Here is a 27442-nt window from a genome sequence, read left to right as displayed (position 1 = left end):
AAAAGACAAGGTGAGGTTTATTGAAGGAATCACGACAGTTCCTCTGTGTAGCCCTCATGTTGACTGACACGAGTCAGGACTCGGAGCACCAGATCTAAAACAAAGACCCTTCACTGACTGTGATCAAGTGTGTCACATTAGATATCAACACAATTATATGATAAACAGGGAATAAAGGCTAACAAAAGCTCACTGTTGGCACAGAACAATGAGCCAAGAAGAAATAAACATTGGGTAATGTGGAGTAAACAAGTCAACTGATGGTCTTTTCTGCCACTATTTCTTTTTTTTTCCCCCCAAACATTTCTCTTGGTACAAACTTACAGAGGCTGAACAGGTGTAGTGACAAAAACATTCACTAAATCACAGCAGTCTCGGTTAATTGATTCTCTTTTTTTTTTCCATTCTTTCAATTTTAAAAAACAACCATATCTTTGGTTTAATGGACAATTTCTCCAATGCACAAATAAGCAGGAGAGCGGTCAGTTCCATTTTCATCCTGATATGATTCACCCTGCAAACTGTTGAGAGAATCCCTGCTGTGCAGAGGTGCAAAACTTTTAACATTGTCAAATAAATCGTCATTTCAACCCGAGACAGAGAACATCGGGCTGGATTCATCAACCTATCAAACTCGGGTCAATAATCCTCAATAGTCTTTGCAAAAGTAGACAAGTGCCCTGGGTGTATGCATATATGCAGGACTGCATATAACACAAACACGGTGCACTGCACGGCAAAGGACGCACGATCAAGAAAGCACTTCACTGGCATAGACGTGAATGTGTCGCCACATCTTGTCACCAAAAACAGGAAGACTGGCAGACACTGTGTGTGTGTGTGTGTGTGTGAGTGCGTGACGATTTTCATTTTCACTTCACCTTGGTTTAGATGTTCAAGTGTTTTATGAAAGCTCTGGACACTTTTGCTTTCAATCAGAACTGGCTATTACTGACTATTGGTGAGTCAGACACAGAGGTGAGATAAAACAAAACTAAAGAGAAAGCCAGGGACAGCTCTTTGAATTCATTTAAACTGTCTGCTCCTGCACTCAGGCAGTTCTGTTTACACACATACCCCATACATAAATGAGTTTCTCAAAAGGAAGCTGAAATGTCTTTACATTACTTGTTTCCTTTGCAGGCTCTCCACTAATCTTTACTAACAACAATGCAACTGCTGATATGTGATGTGTTAAAAATCTTCGCCACATTACTGCAGCTGCTTCAGTTAAAACGTATACGGGCAGTCGTAGAAAGACGTTCTGTCAAATCTTGGGTGGACAAAGACGACGAGTCAAAGGCTTTCAGACCAGGAGAACGTGATGGGACGCTGCATTCAGATCGCTTCTAACCTTTCGTTTGTTTCTCGGTGCCTCATGGGGAGTGTCAACTCTGTGTCTGAACATGGCGCTAAAGCGAGGTGACACCGCGGTCAGTCACGCAGGAAACTGAGAAGGCAGGCGACGTCACATCCTGTCTGAGGTCAGGAAAAAACAGTTCCTCCTCCAAAGCAGCATGTGCAAGTACTTAAAGTCTCTCACGTGGTGGCAGTGGTGTGGGCGCTGGGTGATGATCTGCAGAAGATACTGTGTACCGGCTGAAAGTGTAATACGGAAGACGTGTGCCCAGGCAACGCCTCTGCGGTGAAAAACGAAATATACTCATGATGAACTTTGAGGGGAAATTACATTCACAAATACTGTAATTCAAGTGAGTAAAAAGGAATAAAGCAATGTGATTAACCTGAGTTTCCATCACAGACTCAAGTTAAAAAGCCACAAAAATAACATAACAGGTCTCAAGTTCAGGATTCTGCACACAATGGCTATATACGTTGAACCTGAGGTCCAAAGGACTGTTTGCCGACTTCTGCTCGCTGCTTTTATGCTGCTACTGAAACTGGTAGTGAGCACATAAGGGCAGTGCTCAAAAAGATTTGCAGAGGCAGACACTTATGTCAGTCTCGTCAAAATGACCAGGAGACCTGAATAGGGAAGGATGTTGTCCATCTCACCTTCAAACTGGCAGAGAAAGAAGACGAGACAGAGCGGCAGCTCTAATGCACGGATGGAACAGTCTGTTCACTAATCACTCAAACCATCTCCCCACTGCTCTATTATCTGCTAACAAATATCAGGGTTTTTCCAATACAGTCTGCTCATCTCAAGTCCAGACGTCATACATTTCTTTGTTTCTTTCTTCTTTTTTTTTTCTTTACAAAACACCGCTGCTCTTGTGAAGCAGCACAACAAAAGCTGTGGAACTCAGCATCCTTCCACTTAAGCAGTCTCCATTAGTTCACTTCAGTCTTTTTCTGAGCACCTGACCAGAGCAGCCAGCCCCCTGTTCGCCATCAGGGCTTCTTGGCTGCAGTTTTGGCTTTCCCGTTGGGTCCAGTTTTGATGTGGGTCATCTCCACATCTGTCAGGGTGTCTGGGGGAAGGCACGAGCGCATGCGTTCAATGGTCTTCTGGTAACCTGTTCTCTCCTGCTCCAGAGTGCGAATCATGTGCTTCATTTTGCTCTCCCGAGAAAGAAGACTCTCCACGCTTGTCTCCAGCGTCTGGATCTTCTGCCTTGCAGCCTGAAGGACACAAACATCGTACCTCAGTGAAAACAGGGTGTGAACACAAATGTGGAAATGTGGATGGAGGCTTTGTAGCTGCGGAGATTCTGATACAAAGACAGCTGGAAGTGTGTGACTTTGTCACAGAAGCAATAAAGTCAACCTGATTGTGGTTAGTATAGAGAGACGGTAACTTATGTGAATAACCTGTTCCATGATGGTGCACAAGTTATTCAATTTTCATAGATCAGTGCAAATCAATCCTTTAATTGTTACGAGACAAGTGACATGTGACTTAACTTGTACATTATTCATTCTGTTTAAAATAATATAGGCATTTTGGACACATGAAGTGTTGAGTCCTTTGTCTGCCTAACATTTTTATTGGGTTTTAGCACCACCTATTGGTAGTTTGAGGCACTACTGTACTTCCCACATCACTTTAAAACAAATATATAATATATCATTTCAAGTTAACGTTTATATCAAAATTGCAGCCATTCCCCAAAATCCCAGACCGTGATGTTTCAGACAGGGTACAGATGTGGAAGGAGGCAGATTATAGACAAAGTTCTTTCTCACCTGAAGTTTTTCTAGCAGGTCCATGTTCTGTTTCTTCAACTGAGCATTTGTCTTCTCTAGTTTGTCTAGCCGGTCGCAGTCATCAGGCAACGGCCCGGCTTCTATCATCTCATCCTGCAGGACTTGGTACTCCACCTCATAGGCATGTAGCTGCTTGGAGATGTCCATCTCCATTGCCTGGCAAACACGAGTTCATCAAACAGTAATAAGTCAATGTGTCAATGAGTCTGTACTGAAAGTTTAAGATAACATATTCTGCATTTTCAAACACCTGTATATGGCATGTTGATACACTGAATGACACATTCATTCATTACAACAACAATAATAATAATAATAACAATATACTGTCCTTCTTCTCTAAATACTACAACACTACATTTGCGGCCAGATACTATCTGTCTTTTAACAAGACAAAAAAACTACATAGGTATTTAAATATTTGTGACAAGAAACAAATACGTTTGAGGTTGAGGATCAAACTCTGGCTGAGGAGCCTCGAACTAGACAAAATAATCCCTTGTTTTCATGGGATTTAGTGACAAAACTACAATATATAACATTTCTGATGTTAGATGATATTTTCACACTTATCTCACTATATGTGACTTTTTTTTTCAAAATCCAGATACCTAAATGTGATGCAAACTCGATCAAGAATTAAGAATTTTTTGTTGTCATTATGAGCACATAACGAGATTTTGCAGGGTTGGAAAAGCAAAATTACAGACTACGCATTTTTTGCTTGATATTATCTTGACTATTGCACTGAATAACATGCAAATAAATATTTGAAAAACTAAAAATGTTATTAATATTATTTCTGTTATGCATTTGATCTGCTCTCCATATTAGGCCAATGTGAATGTGTCAGAGCAGTTGGTGATCGTAAACCAAGAAGATTTAAAGCTTTGTCATAAAATGAAATCAACTCAACTTAACTACAACAGTATATGAGTTGGTTTATAATATAGTGAGGGAAATCTTCCACAATCACAGTAGTGAGCAACTTTTAACCAGTGGTCAATCATGCAATATGGATTACATATTACACAGGGATTCATTATTTTGAAGCCTGACACTGTTAGCCATTGCACTTTGTACCTTTACAATTGTCTCCTCCATCTGTGTCTGAGTGAGGTTGGGAAGTGTGATTTTCAGGTAGTCCACAATGCTCTCAAAGGTGTCACACTCCACTATCTCCCCCTCATGGCTCCTCAGCAGACACAGAGCCACTTTAAAGATGACTTCCGTCCCCTGGGCAAATACAAAATCTAAAAGAACAAGAACATGTATCAGTTTAACAAACAAGTCTATTTAAGTATAAACCTCTGCTAATGTACTGATAAGCATTAGTGTGTGTGAGCAAACACAGGAGTCATTGTTCTAAGAATATACCAAAGATGCGGGACACAAAGCCCAGGGGGAACTGTGAGGCGAAGAGGGTGAGGAACCAAGGTGCTGCGTAGAGGCTCGGGCAGATCTCGTACTCCTCGAAGTGATTGTACAAGTCGCGGTGGTAGTCGTGCAGCAGTCTGGAGAGCTGGTACATCTGAACCTGGGATAACACACACACACACAGCCGACACAGGCATAAACATTCACAGACTAACACACAAACAGGTCAAAACATGCTCTGCTAGAACAAACTGGTAGATCAGGACTTGCAGGGGAGAGAGCATAAAGGGAGAGCTAAGAATTACAAGCTGTCAAATGGAACTTTAGTGTGTTGTTTTAGAGACAAGTCTCAAGGCCAAGCACTTACTAAGCTGCAATAAGTCTTTCACAACATACAGTGATCAGTGAACAGTGATCCTGACAGTGCAATGCACAGTAAACAGAAAAGAGAAGCAGAAGTTAGGTCAAGCCCAAATGAGTCCGTTATCATTCTTACAGTTTCCTGGCAGTTATAAAGTAACACACACACACACACACAAGTACTACCTTTGCGTCCTCGTACTCAACCACGGCACAAAAATCCCTCCTGCGTTTGCCAGCTCTGCGTGGCTCTACAAAGGGTTCAACTGCAGTGTCGACAGAAGCGGGAGCTCACTGCACGGCTAAATGGTTACCTGGATCAGATTAAACATTACCACGCCTGCCGATGCTCTCACCCCTGGTGAGGTCAGCTGATGTTTAACTGAAGCTGAGCAGGCATGCAGGTGTGGTTTCGCTGAGAGGTGGAGACACTAGACGGCTGTTTGCTGTCACTGACTAACAAACCGACACAGAGGAGAGGCCAGCTACTTGGCGAAAAGTAGTGCAGGTTTTGTGCTTGTTGTTTAATCTCTGAGGGCTTTGGTTACATCTATGGAGTTCTTTCTTTGTGTATTGTTTGGGATACTGGTGCATAATTTAAAATGTTTCAAACTTTGGAGCTTAAATAGTTCCTGAACTAGTAATTAAAAGGATAAAAAAAAGTATGACACAACGTTCAGTTTTTTAAAAGCAAATGTTAAATGGTACATGAATAATATGTTAACACCTCAAATATATAAATAGGGGGAAATAGATAAAGTCATATAATACCCAACTGAGACACAATGATTTTACTGATTAACTGTTTTTTTTTTATGTTGGGAAAAACTGTTCTTTCTGTGAAATGTGATCATTATTTGCTTCACTTCCTGGTTAGTGACAGATCTGTTTACACTAAGTGGGAGGAGACATTGCAGTGGCCGAAGTATGGCTGCCATAATAGTACAGTTCAGTTTGTATAATACGGTACAGTTAGGAATGGTAAAGCCGTCGGTAAGGATTGCGTTTCAACTGAGAACAGTAACTACGTTTGTCCCAGATGGCCCCGTAGTGTGGCGTCGTACCGGTGCGAGGACAATGGAGGACAACAGGTCCTATTTTTCCTACTCAGTTTGTGCCTGTTTGTGCGTTTGCTTCGACTTCCATGGGATATTTACACGACCGAACTGTTGTGATTGGAGCCACCTGACCGTATCGTACCATTTTACCACAAGGGAAGATACCAAAGCATGAAAGCTGAAAAATCTGTGTATTTATACCCACAGAATCACAATACATACGTACAAGAGAACCTTTCTTGTTTAGCTAAACCCATTTTAAATGGTTTATCCACTTATGTGTGCACTCACCTGCAAAGAGACCATGTCAGGCCTGAACTGGCGTCTGATGCCGAGGTCATACATCAGGAACTTCAACATGTCAAAAGCCTGTTCTTCACTCATGTGCAGCAGCAGCACTCCGGCCACAAAGCTGATACCCTGGCAGTAGCCAACCTGTGTGGCACAGAGAAAAAAAAAAACAGCTTTTGTGAAACTACCAACACCATGGCTTAACAGTGATTTACAGTGGGGAAAGGTAACAGGATTAGAGTTTGTACCTCTGTATCCAGCAGAGAGTAGGCTTTTAGGAGGTTGTAAAGGGAAAGCTGCCCTGCACCCAGCTGGGCTGAGAAGTACTGGTGGGTGGGGAAGGTCCTGCCTGAAGAATGAGGCAGGAGATATTAGGTCAAGATATTTCTGCAGGCTTTTCAACAGGATGCACTTGTTTCTGTAGTTAACAAGTATAAGGAAGATGAAAAACTACTAAACTAGTGATGCAATGATGTGTGTTTGTGAAAATCTGGGCCCACACAGATATTTAAACAAATGATATGGCTGATAACCATAACCCTTAACCACACTAATAATAGAAAGCTGTTGACTGATTGATGATAATTAATGATTTCATTAAGTTAAACAAAAGTAAGTTTACAAAAGTAACGTAAGCAAGTTGTCTTCATATACCTTAGTAAGTTTATTTAATTATCTTAATTTTGTCAACTTTTTGTTGTTGTTTTCTTTTTTGGCATGAACACAGGAACACATGTTCATTTAAAAAATAAATAAATACTGCACTGTTTTAAAGTCTTTTGAAGTGTACATTCACAAATTCAATTGTACCTTTAATACAACTCCGGATCCCAAAAATAACTCAGATCAACATTTTTGTCAGTGCTGACCAATGCCAATGACAGTCAACATCAGCCAATTCGGAAATGTGTCCAATAAATCTGTGCATACTGTGATTGAAACTATTTATTTAACAAATATGACATTGCCGAGGCTAAAAAGACATGCACATCATCACCTCAATCATTTCCCTCTAAACTTTAAAAGTAGGGACCCCTTTTTTAAAATTGCATGCATACCTAGATCCACCAGAATAGCGTGCTGCTGTGCAGTGAGCTGCTTCAGCAGGTCGTGGTAGTGAGTGTCGGGTGCGTGCTGACGCTGAGGCAGTCTGTGATGCAGCCGGTGCTGATGGGAGAAGAGCAACCAGACCTCCCCACGCCTGCCCTTGGGAATACCTGCACACAAACACGACAATTGCATATGCCCATTCAAAACTACCACACACGTGTATTGCTTCAGCAGGGATCACCCACTTCTCTCACTTTTTCACCTTGGCACAGTGCATGATACATCGCTTCCTTGTCTTGGGGGACTGTTGTTCTGCCTGGGGCTGTCAGTTTCCTCTCCCACAATGCCTGTGCATCTTTGGAGCACTGGCCCACTTCCTGGTAGTTCAGCTTCATCTTGCGGATGTGCAGCTCATCTCTGCTCGCTGCAATACAGTCATGGGAGTTGAACAAATTTAATACTGCTTTGTCCATTTCAGATTGTGTTTTGTGTACCAGAAAATCAAGACCATCAAAGGAGGCTGTAATAGTAAGAGACGAAACTTGAGAGCAGCATCTTCTGTCACCAGTTGCCATGGAAATCGTAGGGTGTAAACACAAGCCACAATACCCACAATAACGTAAAAAAATACACCTCTGTTATGCCAAAGTCGGGAAGAGGCTACATTTAGAAAGTGGTGAGAGCCACAAAGGACAAAAGTAACAAAGACACCATAAAGTATGATTGTCCCTGAACATGCACAATTTCAAAATAAGCTGAAATGAACCATAAAGATCGACACCCACAGCCATGCCAACCCTCTGCCTTTAATAACAAATTCTTCTTTTACATCACTTACCTTCTATGGAATAAAATGTTTTTCACAGTTAGGTCCTCAGACCAGCATTGGTGCCATAGTAACACATAAAGGGAAAGAGATGTGTTGGTATTGGAAATCATGAAGGCTAAACAAAGCAAAAAAAGAAATCATCATCTCGTCCTCCTCTCTGAGATGTGGTGAGATGTTATTGCACCCCCTAGTGCCTTTCAGGCTGTGGCACAGACTCACATATTACAGTCTTATGTTACAGACGAGGTGTATAATATCACCCTGCTTCCTTTTAAAGATCAACGTCTTATAATTAAGTAGCTAATTAAATATTGCTTCAGCCTTGTTTAACTGCATGGAGACAAATGGTTCTCTCTGAACTCTGAATTGTGTTGTTGTTGTTACTGTCGTACAAAACGAGGCAACATTTGACATCAAGATCAACAGAAATTAAAATGTTGAAATAATGTCCACTCTCATGAAGTACCAAGACTGGTCAGTGTTAGAGCATGTGCGTAACACTTCGATGAGATGTCAACAATACAAGCCAGTGTGAGCAGATTTCAGTACAATCTCATGACAGATTACAAATACAACCAGTGTCTGCAGGAAAACAAAGCAAAGAATAATCTAATTACAACAAGACAAAGACATCGTGTTCTTCCTGTATAACTTTCATGTGACCCGAGTGAGGATATGTTCTTTTTTTCCTTTTTTTTATGTGCACAGCAGTGAGTGATACTCACCCTCCAGTCTCTGGTTTTCCTTCTCCATGCGCAGCAGAAGGATCTGCTGGTGGATGGCAGTCTTCCAGAGGGCCCTGTAGTCAGCCGCTGTCCTCTTTGGCCTCTCCCCGGAAGAGAGGTCAACTCTTGTTGACAGGAGATGACCGAAAGGGTCAAGGCTTGAGTCCAGGTCCCGAGGAGAGAGAGGCAACAGCTCTAGAACATTAGGAGAAATATATATATTTTTTTAACTCACTATTTTAAATTATTATCTATTGATAATGTTTCATTTAAAATAATGAGTCCACATCCCACGCCTGTAGAACTACACTGCTACTGTTTCCTGCAGAAGCAGTTAATTTCATCCTTTGATAAACCTCATTATTATAATGCTAAATAAACAGAAAGACATTTAGAAACTGGCAAATGAAGAAAATTGCTTCATCAGTGTTCATTAAATAGAGACTAAATGTGAAAATACTGCAGTATACAGGCACAAAGAAGGTTATTTTAGAAATGATCTTTTCCACAGAACGTGCACCCTCTGCCCTGTGCTCACTTCCCATGCCCTTTTAGTTTATTCAGAGCATATTCATTCTGCCTCTATGTTGTGCTGAACTGCTTAGAGGGATTGTGTTACCAGACCTGGGTGCTGCATGGATGCAGAGGGCTTGTTCATGGGTGACGCGACCCTCAGGAAGATCCTCTGTCTCCAGGAAACCCTGCGCGGGGTCGCAGGGAGGCCTCCAGTTACAGAGTCGCTGCTGCAGCCGGACAACCTCCTATTCCTGCCTTCGCCATTGCTGTGAGAGAGAGTGCAGCAGCGTCAGGGGTCGTCTTACATCAACACTCCTTCAGCACACACACACGCACACGCACATACACACACACACACACACACACAGACTCATCCTTCAGCACACGAGCACTCATACTGTACAGTACATTTAATCTCCAGCACAAGAAACCTTATACACGCTTCACATCTCAGCTTCTCCAAGCTGATGAGAAACAGCCGAGATCAACACATGAAAAACATGTATTGACTGGTTCCCAATATCAATGTTAATGAGGCAGAATTCACAATTAGTAAGTCAATAAGAACAAACAGCCACGGCTGAGGTACATGCATGCTTTTCCGTCGGCTGGAAAAGAAGGTGCTATTATTTATTAAGGAGAAAACATGGCCAAAGAGCTGTTAGTCTCACTACTGTTTCATATATTGAGTCATCATGTGCTGATCTTGATCTTCACACGAGAGTAAAATGTATTTTTAAGTCACAAAAAGCGCTCAATAGAAATTCAAAGGGCCATTTGTGATACACAACAACCACACGTAAGAGCTTTGCCATATGTGAGGGTTTGTTAAACTAAACAGCTAGTTGTGTTGACGTAATACAAGTGTGCTGCTCTATTCAAAATTGTTGAGTGGGGTGGAAGTGAAGGTTAAAGCACAAGTGTGTTTTTACTTTTAGGATATATTACAAGGCAAATGTCATGCAACTAGCCACTCTACACCCAAAAATAATTTAAAAAAAAGTAGAAATGACAGCACAAACCCCCACAATTGTGTTACATATCATAAACCAATGCTTCCCTTTGAGATATTAATGTCCAACCTGTTTTGTACCTTTTGTAGAGCAGTGTATAAACACCAATAAAATGATACATATTTGCAATATTATGTGTTTCTATAAATAAACACAAAAATGTTGTCTGATCTGATCTGGTTTCAGCTTGAATAGTATAATGAAATGTTGGGTCCTGCATATACTTCAATGAAAAATCAGTTTAAAGACAGTATTTGAGATTGTGTTCTTCCCTCTTCAGTTAAATAAACAAGGCTGTTGTGTCACTTGCTGGGTTCAGTTGATAGTAACCGTGGATAACAAGCTTGGTCAGCACGCAAATGCTTGTCTGATCATGTGGGCAGTGGAAAAACAGGAAGTGACCTCCGATCAAGTTAAATGTCACAGGAGCAACAATTTTGCTCCTGCAGCTGTTTTGCTTGATGCCTCTCATTATGATCTCCTGTTATTAACAAAGGGAGTCACTGAAGAGTCACTGGGATAAAGTTATCTCACACTGCAGCAGAAAGCAAACCAGACTGTGAAACAAGCTGGCTTGTTTGGATTTACATATCCTTTTCAACATCTTGGATTTCAAACATGTTTTTATGTGTCATCGCAGGAACCGTGTGTCAAAAGATCATTTCTTGCTATTTTGCATTGTGATCAATGCAAAAGCTCTGGAGACCACGCTGCTGTCCCTTGTAATGTGAAAATGACATTTTACCACTGAACCTCATTCATATTGAAAGCGTTAACCTTTAATATCAGTCATCCAGACACATGGACCCAGTGAAGGCAGTCCAAAGAGAGAAGACACGTGCAGCCTCACCCCGGTGTGTCACAGTCGGTTAATTAGTGCAGCGGAACAATGAAGGCAACCTTTGAAATGATTTTCCATCACTGAACTGAAACAGCAGGAGGACACTTAGAGTAGGGATTCTGAATTAGAGTAAGCTGAATGCCACTGGTCGAGAAAGGTGATGCCAAGAGTGTAAACTGAGATAAGTGTTATACATTTGTATAGGTTTTGACAAATCAGAGACTCTTACATTTAAAAATGTGTATGCTACACAAGCAATGATTTTTATCAGTGAGTGTTACCTCTTGGTCAAAGGTGGGTTCATCAGTGATTAAACGCCTGCAGAGGCTATAAAATCATGCTATAAATATTGGACAAAAGCCCAATAAGATTACACCACTGTCACATCCCGAAAAACCTGAACACGCTAGGTTTTGACAACGACACTACATTTGCAAACGCCAATCTCAATGGCAAGTGTTCATATGGTCAGGCTCTTCAGGTTCTTTGATTGTCCACCAGGAATTCTACTGTGGTAAAATGTATCGTACTGGAAAACAACCATGTCCAGTTCTATCAAGGGAGCTAAATGAATGGAACACACTGGCTACTGAGCTCAAAACAGAACAGAACTACCAACTATGGGCCAGTGTTGCTCTTATTTAGCAAAATTTATATATATATACACAAATATACACATATTGTATACATATATACTGTATATATACATCTACATATGTATATATATATATATGTATATATATATACACACACATATATATATATATATATATATACATATACATATATACTGTATATATACATTGTATACTGGCAGGCACTTCTAAGGACGAGCACTGGAAATTACAAATGCGCACTGTGCTGTGATACACAACATCTGATCAGCTGTGCAATTCTCTGTGTTATTGTAGCCGCTCCTATTAAATAAACACTAAATAAATGAATAAATGCTGTAAAGTGAGATTAAATCATTTCGATGTTTGCATGCAAAAAAAATAGGAAATTCACATGCAAATGCGGCAGGAGAGGTGTATCAGCATCCTCTTCTATTGTGAGAGAAACAGGAAGAGGGCGTGTCCAGCTACAGCGACAATGTATGGAAAAAAGAATAGATGGAAAGTGCTTTTTCACATAAAACGTTGCTGGGGATAAACGGGAGGAAAGTACAAGGATACAGAGACAAAAAAAAAAGCTAGATGTTAAAAGATTTGACAGCCAAACATTCCAGCAAAGAAAACTTCGCCCTTCCCACCAATCTCATCCCCTTGATCAAGTCCCGGGCCGGTGCATTCGGGTCATAGCAGGGGGGTTTGTCTGAGAACCCCCCTCTCACCTCTTGAGGCTCCCACTGTCTGGCAGGGAGCTCAGGGAGCCCAGGGAACCCAGGGAACCCTGGTAAAAGCTTTTCAGGAAAGTGGGAGCGGAGAAGGAGGAGGGGAGGCTGAAGGAGGACTCGCTCTCCGATACGCTGCGCGTTCTCGTGACCGCCGCGGGACTGGGCGAACCAAACATGAAATGCCCACAAATGAAAAACAAGCATTACACAAAAGAAAAAAGGCTTCTGGTCGGAGAACAGCAAAACAAGGAGGGATCAACACAGAGACAGGAAACTTGTGATGCTATTGTTCTACGACAGGGGAGCAGGGGGTAAAGAGATTTTGAACTAAACAAAGTGCTGCTAACAGACTATAATGTGTGTGTGTGTGTGTGTGTGTGTAACAAAAGGTCAACTAAATATTTAGTTAGTGATCAAAAGAAAAGCAACGGGTTCAGATTTTTTGGTTTTTTGGAGCAAAGTTAGCATTAGCCATATCTTCAAACAAAACAAGCAAAAGATCAACTCCTCCAGCTTTGCTAAAGAGATGCATCATCTGCATGGATCATTCCATTTTCCCCCAAACTAGCAATGCAATGAGTGACAGCTGAAGTGTGAGTTACCTGCTCTGCAGCAGCTCTGGGTTAACAGAGTGTTGTCTGTGCAGTGGAGCCGGTTTGCTCTGGCCGCTTGGCTGTCCCTCGAAGGAGATGCGTTTCTTCACGGGTGGATGACTGAAGGTGTGGGCACGGCGACGGAACTGCTGACCGGCTTCTGGGTCGTCGTCAGGGAAGGCGGGAGGGGAACCTGGAGGGGAGTGACCAGGGGACTCCTCATCCTGCTGAAGAGGAGAAATGAGAGGAGAGAAACATCGGTGCATAAGAGAGACAGACGCAAATGACCGGATTAGGGCTGGACGATGCAGCCAAAAACAATATCAAGACAAAAGAGTTTCAAATCAGTCAATATTGAAATTAATTACTGAAAAGGAATAATGTCAGATAATCAAAGATTGAGTGAAAGATTAAGAAACCACTTAATTGCAGTTTTAAAAGTCTTAATGGAAAGAAAACAAACACTTATTAAATATTACATTGATATTCATATATATGTATATATATATACAGTATATATATATATATATATACATATATATACACATACACATATATATATATATATATATATATATATATATATATATACATATACATATATATATATATACATATATATCAGTTGCAATGTATGGGTCATAAGCTGGGTATGATCAAAACCGTCCTAAATGGCTGAATGATGAAACACAAACTACACACAGCTCATATACAGCTCATTGAATTCCAGAGACTGACGCCAAACAAACACTCAAGTTACAGGTCTGCACTCACCTAACCAAGGAAACCCCAGAGCAGGACTCATTCCAGGTTCAACTTTCCACTCAACACTCTCACACTATTGCCTCATGCCTACTGCTGCGACTTCCACATCTATTGTATTCTAATGGACAATGTCCTGTGACTTAGGGCGTCACATACTATTGGTGGGGAGGATCTAAGCACGTCAACGCCACATCAGTCCCCTCCCATCGTGCTTTTAGAGCCCTCCCTCTCTCTGATACCCCATGACAGGAGGGGTTCAGCGACACTTGAGCTCCTTGCACCGATATGCACAAGGACATTTTAAAATCTCTCACTCCAGACTGCAAATGGGTTTCTTAATTTATCATCTAAATTACACTTTTAATTTGACTATTTGCTGAAATGCTAACATGAAATGTGTTCATGTTCGGAAGCACTGATAAGATAAGATGAAGAGGTTCATAATCAGTGTGTTGTGTCCTATGACAAGGCAAAGAAGAGGAAGCCAGGACAGGCATGGCTCAGCAGACACAAAAATGGACATCCTGACTTGAATTTCCTGCCGCTGGGCCATCAGTATCCTGATATTATCCCCAGATGACTACTTATTTGCTTAATTCTTGACAAACAACATTCCTCTGTTTGTCAAGAATTGAACAAAGGGGGGGAAACAGGTGAAACATGAGGGTGAAGACGTCAGAGACTCCTTGGTGATCGTTGACTCTACATAAAAAAAATGTCAGAAGAACGATGGATGTCTTCAAGTTGCACAGATTGCCTATGAAATTTGCTTCAGCTCTTCATAGTTGTGTGTGGCTATGACTAAATCTGGAGAAGCAAATACTGTGTGGCTAAAGCAGGAAGTGTAGCAGCTGTAACAAGGTTAATAAAATCCTCCGACACTTGGAACTGCCTGCTGCTTGAAGGATGTTTAAATCATTCGCTTGATGGTTCATAAGTGGTTCCTAAGTAAATCTGACATAACACGACTGACTGACTGACTGCACAAGGCAAATCACAAGCCTTATGACAGCTAGGTGAGCCCATTTTCTCTTTGCCTCTGTGTGTGTTTTTAACATAATGAGCAGGTGACACACCAAAATGTCTGGTTAGACATTTAAAATATATATTAAGCCTTTTGTGTCAGAGAGATTTACAGTATGTATAATTCGATTGTCGTAATTGCAGCAGTTGTCGATGATGATTACAACAACTATGAGCTGCTACTAGCTTCAAGGTTTTGATGTTTTGAGGATTGTTGTTGATATTATTCCCCGTGTTTGGTCTCTGTGAGCAGAAATGATGTAACATTACTCGTATGCTGCGTCCTTCATCTGAAAACAGGCTCTGTCAAGCAATACTATCAGACCTGATCAAGGGAGTGTTTTTGTGTATACACCAGCAGTGCTTTCTCCTCTGAATTGACTTCTGAAACTTGCTCCAACCTGTCTCTCTTCTCAGGCATAATGTCTCTTGACACAAAACATGTATGTAGCATGAGAATGTGGCCGGCCCACACAAGATCTAAACACCACTTACTGAGAAGTGCAGAGATAGATTCATGTGGAGCTGAGACTTAATCGGCTTTATGTGAACTCATTTGACAATTGTTTGACAAGTGTAACACACACTTGCCTGGATTTAAAATATAAATCATATCTGAATCAATGGAGTTAGAGAAAGGGTTGAATTGTGGTTACAGAAGGTAAATCAGAATATATGTTCTCTTGCATAGTTTGTCCTATGTGTTTTCTTTGAAACCATCCATTAAGTCTGAATTTGACCTCGCCATGACTGAGGAGGAGTCAGAGGTACAACATCACACCACTGCTCCACATTCTCCACAGTAGTGACACACTGGAGCCTAGAACCCTAAATGGTTCACTGACACTTCTAGAAACACACTGCCTTTTGGCCAATGCAGCTTCAACATGAACCCATGCAGTGTGTTTTCATGTATCCATGTGAGGAGAGCACTGCTGTCAACTGCTTAAAAGTGAGAATTCCCAGAGTCCTGCAAATGAATCTCTAGAAATTCCCTCGTTCCCCCTGAACCAAACTTACTCTGTCAAAACTGCTAATGCTTCCCATGCTTCCCAGGCGGCCCCGCATTCGGTTGGCACCCTGGTGATGAAGACAATAAACAAAATTAAAACAACATAGATATAAGATATAAATAAATAAAATTAAAGATTAATAAATAAATTAGAGATTTCTGACAAACCACTTTTTTCCTATTGACTAAACAACCAATAAAAAGATAAAAACACACTTTACTGTATATACGTATATCCACATACTGTATCTGATAGATATATCTTGACAATGTTAACTGTGACAGTGTGAGGTGCAGTCTTTGAGACAATAACAGATGGCACCCTGGAATCTTTGACTGAGGAATTATTCTGCTGTTTTACTGGCAGATATGGGTCAATCCCAATCCCCTGGATGACAGTGACACGGAAACAGAGACTGGTACAAAGACTGTGCAGGGAGATAAACTCAGGTACACAGTAATTTAACTGGTGTCTGTCTGGGGTGAAGACAAAAGACAGCCGTGGTGAAGATAATTTTATTCCTTATCTATGACACCTAACCTCTGAGGACTGCAGGGAGGAGCTGGAGCCAATCCCAGCTGACACAGGGTGAGAGGCAGGGTGATGATAAAGATGACAGAAGGGAATTAAAGAGCAGCTAAATGTGGGGGGTAGAAGATACATTTAAAAAAAACAACAACAACAAAAAAACCTCTCTCCTCAAGACTCACCCTTGTAAAAATATTCTCTAGGGAGTTGGTGAGGGAGGTGCGTGCTTTATTCTTCAGAATATCAAGTTTAAAGCGACTGCCGGTGGCTGAGCCATCGCCTGCTGCCGAGCAGTTTGCTGCATTCTGATGGAGGAGAACAAGAGGACAAAAGGTATAAAATGTGCCTTTGATGACTATGAAAAATACAAACTCAGACTCAAAATCAGAGCACCAACACAGTAGTAAGTGATTAATGCCATTTCAGTAATAAAATTTACCATAAACCCCTCAGGTTAAATCATGATAAATGTTTATATCTGCCATGTTATGGAATAAAAAGGTAATTCAACTGATTGGCATTCTACACATGAGAGTCTGAGGGAGGTTGATCCAGGCAGGTCCTGTCTGACCAGGGTTGGACAAATAATCTGAAATGATATTCAGGTCCAGGTCAGGTTTGGTCAAAAGGGCTTTTTATTTTTATAATCTATGTGCATATTGACAAATATTGTCATTTAATCTGCATGTCTGTAATCAGGGAAAACCATTCATAACAATGGTTATAACATCAGCTAAGATGAACTGCATTAGACTTGGGTCTGGTTAGTACCCTCTCAGGTTCTGGTCAAGCTTGGAAAACTCAAAAATAAATTTACAGGAAAACACGTTTACCTGAGGGGATTCACCAATGTGAAGGTGGGACTTTTGTTTGGTCCCACAAAGCTGCCGCAGATGGAAAATCACCAGCTCATTCTCTTCCTGGTCCGACCCGGGCTTCAGTTTCTGCAGACATGTAATACTAACAGTCAAAACCCAACATGGGAAAAAAAATCAGATGCAACAGCTGTATTTAAAAACAAAACAAAACATTTTTTTTTAATCAGTCACTAAAACCCTGTTAATAGGTCACTGGAGTATCGGACAGAGTGTACTCTCACTAAACAGAGCCAAACCTTACCTGAATTCGCTCAAAAATCTCAACCTGCTCATTGTCCGTCAGCTGGGAGAGATACTTTTGGATGGACAGCTTTGCTCTGGGTGGGTAAAGACCTAGAAACACAAGAGCTGGCTTTAACTCTGAGAAACAGACCACGCATCAATATATTCAGTGAGTGAAGCCAGAGTGTTGGATGTGTTTATGTGGTCTAACCTTCAATTCGCTCACAGAGCTTGTGCAATTTATGCATGGGGCAGGTTTCACAGAGCTGGATCGGGGTTTTGCTGCTCTGTAAGGTTGCTGCTGTAGTGAAGGCCTGCTTCAGTGTCAGCATCACCTCATCCACCTGAAAAGCAACACAGATTTGAATAAAAAAAAGGCTAATAGGCTAATAGAAAGAGTTAAAATAACATTCATTTCCACCAATTGAGTAACTCACCAGTGACTCACTGGCACACTGAAAAACAAAGCAAATATACTGACTGGGACCAGACTCGGACTGGTCCCTGCAGATGAATCCAAAATGGTCGGTATGCTTGATGCCCTGTATCAAAGTCAAGACAAACAGGAAGCCAGAATAAACCTCAGGTCATCATTTTGTGCATGGCTCCATCTCCATATTCCACAGTCCATTTAATTAGAGAAATGACCACTTTGCTCATATTAGACTCTACATTATCTTTACGAGCGCCATTTTAAAAGAGATGGGCCTGTAATAAATGAGCATATATCTACATAACTGAGAAAAATGTCATTTGGCCTTAAATGGAAAAACTGAGAGACACTAATGTCAGATGCATCAAATTAGTCAGATTGGGACTGTAGCTGAGATAGAGAGAGAGAGAGAGAGAGAGAGAGAGAGAGAGAGAGAGAGAGAGAGAGAGAGAGAGAGAGAGAGAGGCTTTTAGTGTAAACACACAGCAAGTAAAAATAAACTGACATGACAGCAGGATGAGATATCTTTGAAGTTCTTCTCCAGCACCACTGTCTTACTGTCTGGACTTATGAGGTTGACTTCAAAGCGCCCCACCTGTGAAGTGCAAGAGTAAATGTTGGTGAGACAGAATTGTCTCGTCCGAGGACAAGTGCGAACACAACACAGCAACATTTTCATACTCTTCATAGATCATGGCTTTAACTTAAGGCAAAGAGTATACAGGTGTGACGTGACAAGAGCTCTGGGTATTCTCAAACACTTTCAGACACAGAAATAAACACACTCAAAAATCAAGGTCATCAAGTGTGCACCAATGATTTTTCCCATAATTGACTGCTGTGTGCAGTATCATATTGAGTGCCGTGCTCTAGTTTTTAAAATTAGCTTCATGGGTAAATGGGCATGCTGTGAGAGGAATGGCAGCTGCCTCACTCTGCAGCCCGCATGCTTTACAGAAAGCGTGGCAGCCTTACGTTTTCACTGGAGTAGCACTCAAGTCCCAAATTCTGACGCAGGAGTTACAGCCTCTTTAACGGAGGCAGTAACACGGGACCAAGCTAGTCTCTGTGTTATGGCTGCCAGCCACGTGCACATAAAAATGATTTGCAGCAGCAAAAAGCTCACAGGCTGAAGCAAATGCAGGGAGGGGTTTCAACGGTAAGCAGCCCTGAGGCCTGCAGGCCTTTAGTTTTCTGGTGCAACAGATAAGTTCTTCAAGACAATTTATGACTCGGCAGCTGTGAGAAAAAAAAAAAAAACACCTTCATATAATTGACAAAAGAGTGTTTTTATAGTTTTGCCTATAAACCTAACCGTGCACTTTGGCATGGGAGTAAATCCTAAAAGAACAAGACTTAGTACAACTGTAAATTGTATGTTTTTCATATATATTACAATCACACATGATACTGCAATTACTGTAATTCAAATATAATCGATCCCTTGGTCCAGTCAAGATACCCGAGTGCATCCTACACCACAAGTTTTAATGACTGTGATTAAAGAACTTCTAAGTGTAAACAGAGTAAAGTCTACTGCAGCTGAACTTGGAGATCAGATAACTCTGAGCACATTCTGATATCAAGGCGTCAGCAAAATGCAACAAAGCATTGTTCCTTGACTTCTTTTACCTGGAAGAGCATGGTACGGTTCTTGTCCGCATCAGACGGCTGAACATTGTTTGGTGCACTGGCATGTCTGCGCCGCATGGGAGCCATGATGACGCCCTCCCCCGGCTTCCTCTGCAGACTCCCTGCCAAGCTGCTGCAGCGTGTGCGGAACTCCTGAGGCTCCTCAAATCCAGAGTCCTCCAGGATGCACTCGGGGAACGCTCCTCGCAGACTGCTCTGACTGGCACTGCTGGTGATGACTCGACCTGGGGATCCAGCAGATACAAAGCGACTGACTGACTGACCCGTGTTTCTGATGTGCCAGAATGGAAAGCCTGACACGTAATAACAACAGCAATGGTGTGATTAAGGCTGGGTATTAATTACTGCAGCCTCTTGCATTATTTCATCCTTGCTTTTTACTAGGTCTTTACCTTCACCTCCGCTTACGTCCTCCACTCCAGGAACTTCTTGGCCTTCCGTACTCTCAGCCAGAGCAGAGGAGAGTGGGTCTGCTTCGCTCGCCATGAGGAGCTCCACGGGGGCACCTTCCATGGACGCTCGCTGACCATTGAGCAGGCGGAGGCGCTTGCGCTCAAGCTCATGCTGACGAAACTTATCGATGCAATCGTCAATGAGTGTGGACGCAGCCTTCTTGTGTGCAACTGTAACCTGGAAATTGCATTTAATCCAATAGCAGTTACTCAATGACTTTGTTAAAGGAAGGCAAACCATATCATTATGCATTAGTGTTTACCTTGCCACAGTAAAGCACTTCATACTTCTGGGAGTTGTAGAAGGCTTCCTCAGCTTCCTGTTTGGGCTTGGCATTTTCCTTCAGGGCTGATTTGGACACTTGGCGAATACTGGTGATCACCTCTGCGACCTGTACAAAACACCAGAGGAACAATGGGATATGGCGACTAGGAAGACGTACAAAATGGAAAATTAGAACAAATGAGAAGTGGAACCAAATGTCAGGGGAGTCTACAACTGAACAACACAAGACCCACATAACTATTACATTGTTGGGCAGTATGGTCAAAATTAGATCAAAAAATGTTCAGAACACCCAATATTAATAATTACTGCAATAAGTGTCACATTAATAATTGAATCAATACAATGCTCCTGGGTGAAACCTGATCAAACCAGTTCAAATTAAACTTCTTTATGGGCAATAAAAATACACTTTTATGTAAAATACCATGTGTTTGTGCAGTGCTTAAACCCAATAGCGATACATGATGAAGTTTTATGATACTGCAATTGAAGATATTGTGATAATTGCTGTTATTGAATCATTACCCAGCTCTGCCATCATATCAGTGTGGGTCACACGGGTCATTACAACAAAAGATATGATTGACTGACTTTATGTTGGGACTGTAAGACACAGTATAATGTGGGAACGCCCACACCCTCACTGCAGGATTAAAAAAAGAAATCAGAAACTTGAAGGTCGCTGAGCCTGTTTCTGCTCCACTGTGTCAGGCACAGGAACAGCAAGCACCGTCAAAGTAATGCACATCCATGGAGAAAAAACAAAACAAGTCATGACAGAAAATAAAAGCAAACGGTGAAGCAATACTGGAGGCCAATCCATCCTTCACCTTTACAACTGAGAGTAACAGGAAAAGGTCTGAAGACAGGGAGAACTGGATCACAGCTGCACTTAAAAAACAATTGGCATGCAGCTCCCTAAAAGGCACCGCCAAGGTCAGGCACATACTGTGTTTAAGACAACAATGAGCAGTGACAGCAAACAGTGCACACGTCTATTGTATGTGATAACAGCTGCATAATGACTGTTGAGCAAATATTGTTTTTTAAGTGGACTAGGGAGGAAAGTTACGTAACAAACTACTTTAGAGGTGGGACCCAGGAAAAAAAAATGCACAAAAGCGAGAGGACAGACAAACAGGAAAGGATGGATCGTAAAACAAACAAAACATCCCGACAAAGACCAACCCTGCTCTTCATAGTTCATGCTCGAGACACGAGCATGAAATAGCCGCCCGCCATATTTGTACTTTGGCTGCAGGAGCTATTTTAATGTTCCATTTTCCAAGTTCATGCTTTCCCAAGGGTTGAGGCCTGCATGGCTGGTGACAGAGGACTGTACTGAGATGAAGAAAATGGCAGGGGAGGTAGGGGTTGTTGGTAATACATACTCAGGCTTTCTTTCGACCCAAACAGACCTCTGACCGGTGGAACTGATGTCCTTACAACAAAGCAAATGGATTGCTGTCTGCAAATAACCTTGAACCGTGTTACAATAATTCTCAGACACTAACACTAGTGTAGGTCAAGGAATTTCCGAGGCCTTGGTGGCTGAGAATCACAGCTGCACTGTCTGCTCTGTCATGTGATAGGCTTAAGTCCTGTAGGGAAAATATAACGGAGCCATCTTAACATTTAAAGAAACTGCTGGATAATACATGAGTAAGGCAACACCAAAGTACCATTTGATCCAATTAATTATTTGTAGTCTAGATCCAGTAAAGGTGTTTATCTGAGACAGGGAGAACGCTTCTATAAAGGAAAGCCTGTGTTTTCCCACTGGAAACATATTCAAACCAATGAAAACCCCATGTTTCATCATGCAGATTCATTGTCACTTATCATCGCTCGGCTTTCTAAAATGATATCAGAGGCACTGCCTGGTTTGATTGAAAGCACGTCTATAAACACCAGCGTTAGAGCTTAGAAGCAGACAATCACAAGGATTGTCCTCTATGAGCTGGGAGAGTCCCGAGCACCGCATGGCTCAAGTAATGTCAAACCTCCCTTCAATAGGCCCTTAATGGTATCTGATCAAACAGCAGCTGCCACGTAGCTCTGTTTATCTCACGTGGCAACATTAAGTAAAACCACAGGGTAACAGCGAGTCCTCAACACACCCGTCCTGCATAGCATCTGCAATCAGACCTAACGAGGCTTCTGTCATAGACACTCGGGTTAACTGTGTCAACCAAGCGATATCAAAAGATAAAAACTGAAATAGAGGTCAGAGCTGAGCAATATGGAGTAAATAAAAGACAAAGACAATCACTTACAGACAAAATACAGCTTTACAAATGTTAAAAGCCACATTTCAACTGTAAAAAAAAAAAAATAAGATGCTGATAAGACTTTAGGTGTAACCCTGATAAATGCTGTTGCTTTAGTTGAGTACACATACATGTCTTTATGTGCTCGGACCTTGATTCTAAAAACACTCAATACTGTTGTCACATGTTCATATCCGAACCTCACTACTCATAATGGCAGCAGCATGGCGTTCTTTGCTGTTCCATGTGCCTGAAGGCGCAGTGAGTGCCTCAGTCTGAAACAGTCTTTGTGTACCAACTGAGAACAAAGCAGGGCGGGAGCTCATATCATAACTGCAAATCACTGCGTGTGAAGACAGCAGCAGGGACACAAACTGTCTTTTCATTCACGATAGCGTGCAAAAGTCATTCGATTTATTGTTTTTGCAGTGCTGTAATTACAGGACAAGTTATTCCTCAGTCACTTCATTAGAATGTATGCAGCATATTTGGGGGAAATGTTTCTATAGGTTAAATTGTGTGATCTACCTTTACACTTGAACAATAGCACGACCCCGGCTCTCTTAAACCTGGAGCGGAACAATAATTAAAGTTTTTGTTAACACGTTGTTGTCCTACTGCTTCATGTCAACAAATGTCTGCTGTGAAAAAGTGAAAAGGTCTATTACGCTTATGTTTTTTCAAGACATGCTTAAGCATTACATACACATAATATACTACTGTATACACTGAACCAACTTTCAGTCGCATCATTCCAATTCAAATGCCAATGATCACAGGATTTAACCGATATAAAAACAACAAAGCTTTTGCTTGATAAAAATCGCTTGCACACTACTGTACTTCCAACCGTTTTTTTTTGTCCCAAATACATGTGTTATTATGTTATAACAAAAGTAAGAAGGCCATTCACTTACAATAGCAGTAAACCGACTAAAGAGGGTAAGTTTACGTTAAAATGTTGTTTGGGAACTCACAGGAACTTACCTAATCAAACCTAAGAAAAGCATGTAAAATGCAAATAGTGAAAAGTGACAGTGTTTCCTTTGTTTGTTTTTCATGTTTTATGGCAGTTAGTGAGTGTTTTCTTTCCTTTGCCTCTCCTGTCCACTTTTTTCCCCTTTAACTTCTACCTCTACCTTGTAGTGTTTTGTGATAATACAGAAGAATATTGTCATGTTAACAGACGGAGGCTGGGCTACGCGAACAAGCCTATACAAACCATGCAATGGCAAGGCACAGAGAAAAGAGTATTTTGGGTCTTATGATAACATGGCTGGGTTATAAAATGGAAGACATCATTTCTTCTGAGATTTAGAGTGAAGTGTAATAATGAGTATTCATCCCAGCTAGGTTTTATAACAAAAAGACATTTCCAGACAAAAAGAGATTTGGACAGTCAAGTGTCACTAAATGTCCATTAGTGTGATTAACACTTGTGAGCCAGTAGAGGGTCACCCAGTCAGAGATGGTCTATTTCCAAGTGAGAGCAAAGGTAAGGGTTCATGCTGTGTAGAATCACACTGAAGTAGTTTCCTTGAGGACGGACAGTATATGACTATCCCTGTGATTTAATTCTTAAGAAAAGCGTAACGTTTTTACACTATCCATAATATAGAGCACTTGCTTTAGAAACTGGAATAAAATATACAAGAGTTCTTCAGATTGAAGAAGTCAGACTTGATTTTCGATGCAGCGTGTTTTAAACAAAGAGCCACTCACATTGTTTACACACAGACTTTGCTTTGTTAAACTCTGTTTTCTTATTATTTCCATGCAAAATAATACCAGCTCAGCTCATCTGCTCCAGAAGACATCATGTGTCATCTCATTTTAACCTTTCACATCATGCCCCGCGTCGCTCTCCTTCTCTCTCTGTCTGGGCTATGCATCCCTGTCATATCAGCAGCTAAGAATAGACTTGAAAACAAACCTGTCAGTGTAGACACAAAGCAATATTTCAATCATGTTCTGAAACTCAGTGAGGATAAAAAGAACCAATCCACAGATGCACAATGTGAATGGGTGTGTTATTAACAGTGAATACCTTGCTAATAATCAAATCATTAAGAGTGACTGCGGCAGGGTGTTGTACATACGGCAGCAGAGTGCTGCTACAATAACCCATGCATTCCACATGGTCTACCTTACACATGTTCCTAGCTTGCTGGCTGTCAAACCAGTTTATGTTGCGTAATGCGTACGCTGAATGGGGTATGTTCAAGATCTCTCTCTGACTGCTGTAATCCTAGCAGAGAGGCGCTGCTCCTTCCCTGCACATACCACAAGAAACATGATACAATGCAGGCATGTTTGAGATCGATGCAAAACGTAAGCACAACACACGATACGCGTTTGTTATCTGTTAAGGTTCTCCTGGAAAAAGAAAAGATCCAACGTGAACAAGTGCGGTGAATTAGCAATCATGTATGCACTAAAACCAGCACTTCAGGATTCTTCTCTTGACGCACAAAACTGTGTCTCTGCTTCACTTCCACAAACTCTCGCACACATAGGCCGGCATCTCACTATGTCACACACATTCAGCTTGACCTCAGGAAAGACTGCACAGTCTCAACACTTGACTCAAGTCCCACCTTCCTGATTTTGAAACCATCTTGCTTTATTACTCAAGACTGGCATGCTGATCAGCATGTAAATATGCTGACTCAATATTGTTGTTATCGCACCATGGGCATCAACCAGAGACCCTAAACAGAGGAGACCAAAAACACAGGGGGAAAAAAGACAAAACAAGGTGCTCCATTTATCACTGAATGGTGGCCTAAATACTTAATACCAAAGCAAACATGTTTGGGCTGTTGACTAATCTACAGTATTTGAGATTAAATGACATACTGGTAATCTCGAGGACATTTGAGCTCAGGCTTTCCTTTGTTTTGTGTTTACACTTTCAGGAGACAGTCAGTGCATCACACAGTCTGCATGAGCGGACCTGAGTGGAACGTCATAACCTCACCACTATGATATTACAGAAATAAAAGTATTATTTATACTACTCTACTACTTTTTCCCCTCAAGTCTTTCTTGTACGATTGGAGGCACGTGTGTTTATCTGTTCATAAAGATGTGCATGTTCTACTGTTGTATGTTAATGCGCACGTGGCAATAAATACAACCAGTTCTGGCTCTGTGGACCGGTGGTGCAGTGTGGGTATTTTTCTGGCACAGGGGCAGAAAGGCCTACCTGGTTGGGTTCGCCGGCCTTAAAGACATGGCAGGACATCTCGGACTCGGGGTTGTCGGGCTGGCCCCGCAGGAGATAGGCGAAGTAAGAGAGATCATTGCTGTTGTGGATGAAGCGAGAGATGAGCTGCGCTTTGTGCTCAAAGATGAAGACTGAGGAGTTGTTGCTGCTCGAGGGCACGCAGCGCACGAAGGGGGGGTTAAGGATCAAGTTGACCTCTCTGGGCTGCACCACGTTGCCGCAGTCGCCCCTCTCGCTCTTCCTGCGGATCTCTGCCACCAGCCACGGTAGCATGGGCAGGGTGGTCCGCCTGTCCAGCGACGACCAGCCGATGTAACTGAGCGCGTAGCTCCGCTCCGACTTCGGGGGACTGTTCTCCTTCTCCTCCGGACTCTCCATGTCCGACTTTCCTCGCTGACGGCTTTATGGAACTAAAAGACTGTTTTTAAAAAGGATAACACCGAGGTACCATCCCCTGCAAGCAAGGCCAGGCGCAGTTTGTTATTAGTTTACGACAGTTTCCATGTCCGCATCCACAAAACAAAAAGTTCACTCAAGGCAACGATCGGCTACGTGCACAGCATGTGCTCACCCTCACGATCAACTGCAACTCTTCATGTTCTCCGAAATCTTCTCCTTCTCTGGAAATATCTTGTTTTTTTTACCAAATGTACCTTCAAGGCTGTGTGTGCGTGTAGTTTGTAGCGCGTCTCTGTTGGCTCTGTTTGCATTGGACACAGAGTCAAACGCTAAACAGCCCTGTTACTGTAAGTCCCAGCCAGGCTTGCTTGCTTGCTAAACTGTGGCTCTGAACCTCAAGAGCTCCTGTGTAAACAACAGTCGCCCACAGATTTGATTTCTTCTTTTGACGTCGCTCCCTCTACGCGCAGCAGCGCACAGCCAAGGAAGCCACGCATTCACACGCTCCCTGCACTAAAATCCTAATGCAAACACAGCTTAGCTTACTCAGCCGCACTTCCCTTTTTTTTTCAAATGTAGTATAAAAATACATACATTTATTGCTTGTTTAGTGCTACCTCCCGAATGTGTTCCTTTCTTCCACAGAGCCTTGGAGGTGGAGCGGCTGTGCCTGTGCGCGCTGACGACGCGCCCCAAACATCCCATGTGCTGGAGGAGTGGGCGGGGCAGAGCCGCTGTGTGAAACGTGACAGATAGAGGCTCCGCCCCTCCTCACTGTGCATAATAACTGGAAAGTGTCTTCTATGGAAAGTGTTTGCAACACATATGGGGCCCATACTTTCTACCAGCAGGGGTCGCGAAGGCAAGCCCTTGCTACAGAACAAATACATGCACTGTATGTTGTGCAATGACCCACCAAGGCAAACCGTTTACAAACAGGTTGCTGCTGATTTCGTTTGGGATTTTGAGCAGCTATAATCACATCTGATATGCTTCAAATACTAGAGGACTTCCATCCATCAAACGCAATAAATCGACCCCTCCCCCAAGGTAGCAGCTGTGCCACATGAAACCAACCCACACTTCTGCTGAAGACCACAAATCATCACAGTTTCACTATAGACAACT

The 27442-nt window shown here is 42.0% G+C and overlaps 1 protein-coding gene across 8 annotated transcripts; it reads right to left on the bottom strand.

The window, feature by feature from the left end:
* On the bottom strand, nucleotides 1-27012 carry tbc1d4 (TBC1 domain family, member 4). 8 transcript variants are annotated; one of them, XM_058615021.1, is made up of 24 exons: nucleotides 26487-27012; nucleotides 25895-26369; nucleotides 20391-20519; nucleotides 20068-20305; nucleotides 19655-19899; nucleotides 18528-18617; nucleotides 18027-18131; nucleotides 17801-17933; nucleotides 17609-17700; nucleotides 17323-17433; nucleotides 16672-16794; nucleotides 15969-16028; nucleotides 13170-13387; nucleotides 12565-12726; nucleotides 9486-9643; nucleotides 8862-9056; nucleotides 7570-7731; nucleotides 7316-7474; nucleotides 6506-6606; nucleotides 6258-6401; nucleotides 4549-4708; nucleotides 4255-4424; nucleotides 3151-3327; nucleotides 1-2586 (listed from the first exon to the last, which is right to left on the bottom strand). In XM_058615021.1, exons 2-24 carry the CDS (start codon nucleotides 26291-26293, stop codon nucleotides 2356-2358), a joined length of 3762 nt encoding a protein of 1253 aa, XP_058471004.1. In that variant the 5' UTR covers nucleotides 26294-26369; nucleotides 26487-27012; the 3' UTR covers nucleotides 1-2355. The 8 variants fall into 8 exon arrangements, with proteins under 8 accessions (XP_058471004.1, XP_058470995.1, XP_058471012.1 ...); XM_058615012.1 differs by having other exon boundaries at nucleotides 25895-27012; XM_058615029.1 differs by having other exon boundaries at nucleotides 13170-13384; nucleotides 25895-27012.
* Nucleotides 27013-27442: the final 430 nt, after the last annotated feature.

This window comes from Solea solea, chromosome 2 (assembly GCF_958295425.1).
Source record: "Solea solea chromosome 2, fSolSol10.1, whole genome shotgun sequence".
In the NCBI taxonomy this organism is placed as follows: Eukaryota; Metazoa; Chordata; class Actinopteri; order Pleuronectiformes; family Soleidae; genus Solea; species Solea solea.
Note: the sequence above shows the minus strand (reverse complement) of the source record. Positions and strands in the feature narration are given on the sequence as shown.

What these genes read in the sequence shown, in the direction of transcription:
- tbc1d4 (XM_058615012.1), bottom strand. Translation starts at nt 26,293, where the DNA reads ATGGAGAGTCCGGAGGAGAAGGAGAACAGTCCCCCGAAGTCGGAGCGG. An exon ending in ATATCTCATCCTGCTGTCAT is followed by an intron (nt 18,132 to 18,527) that starts GTCAGTTTATTT and finishes ACTTTGATACAG; the next exon opens with GGCATCAAGCATACCGACCA. An exon ending in CGCTATTCTGGTGGATCTAG is followed by an intron (nt 6,607 to 7,315) that starts GTATGCATGCAA and finishes CTCATTCTTCAG; the next exon opens with GCAGGACCTTCCCCACCCAC.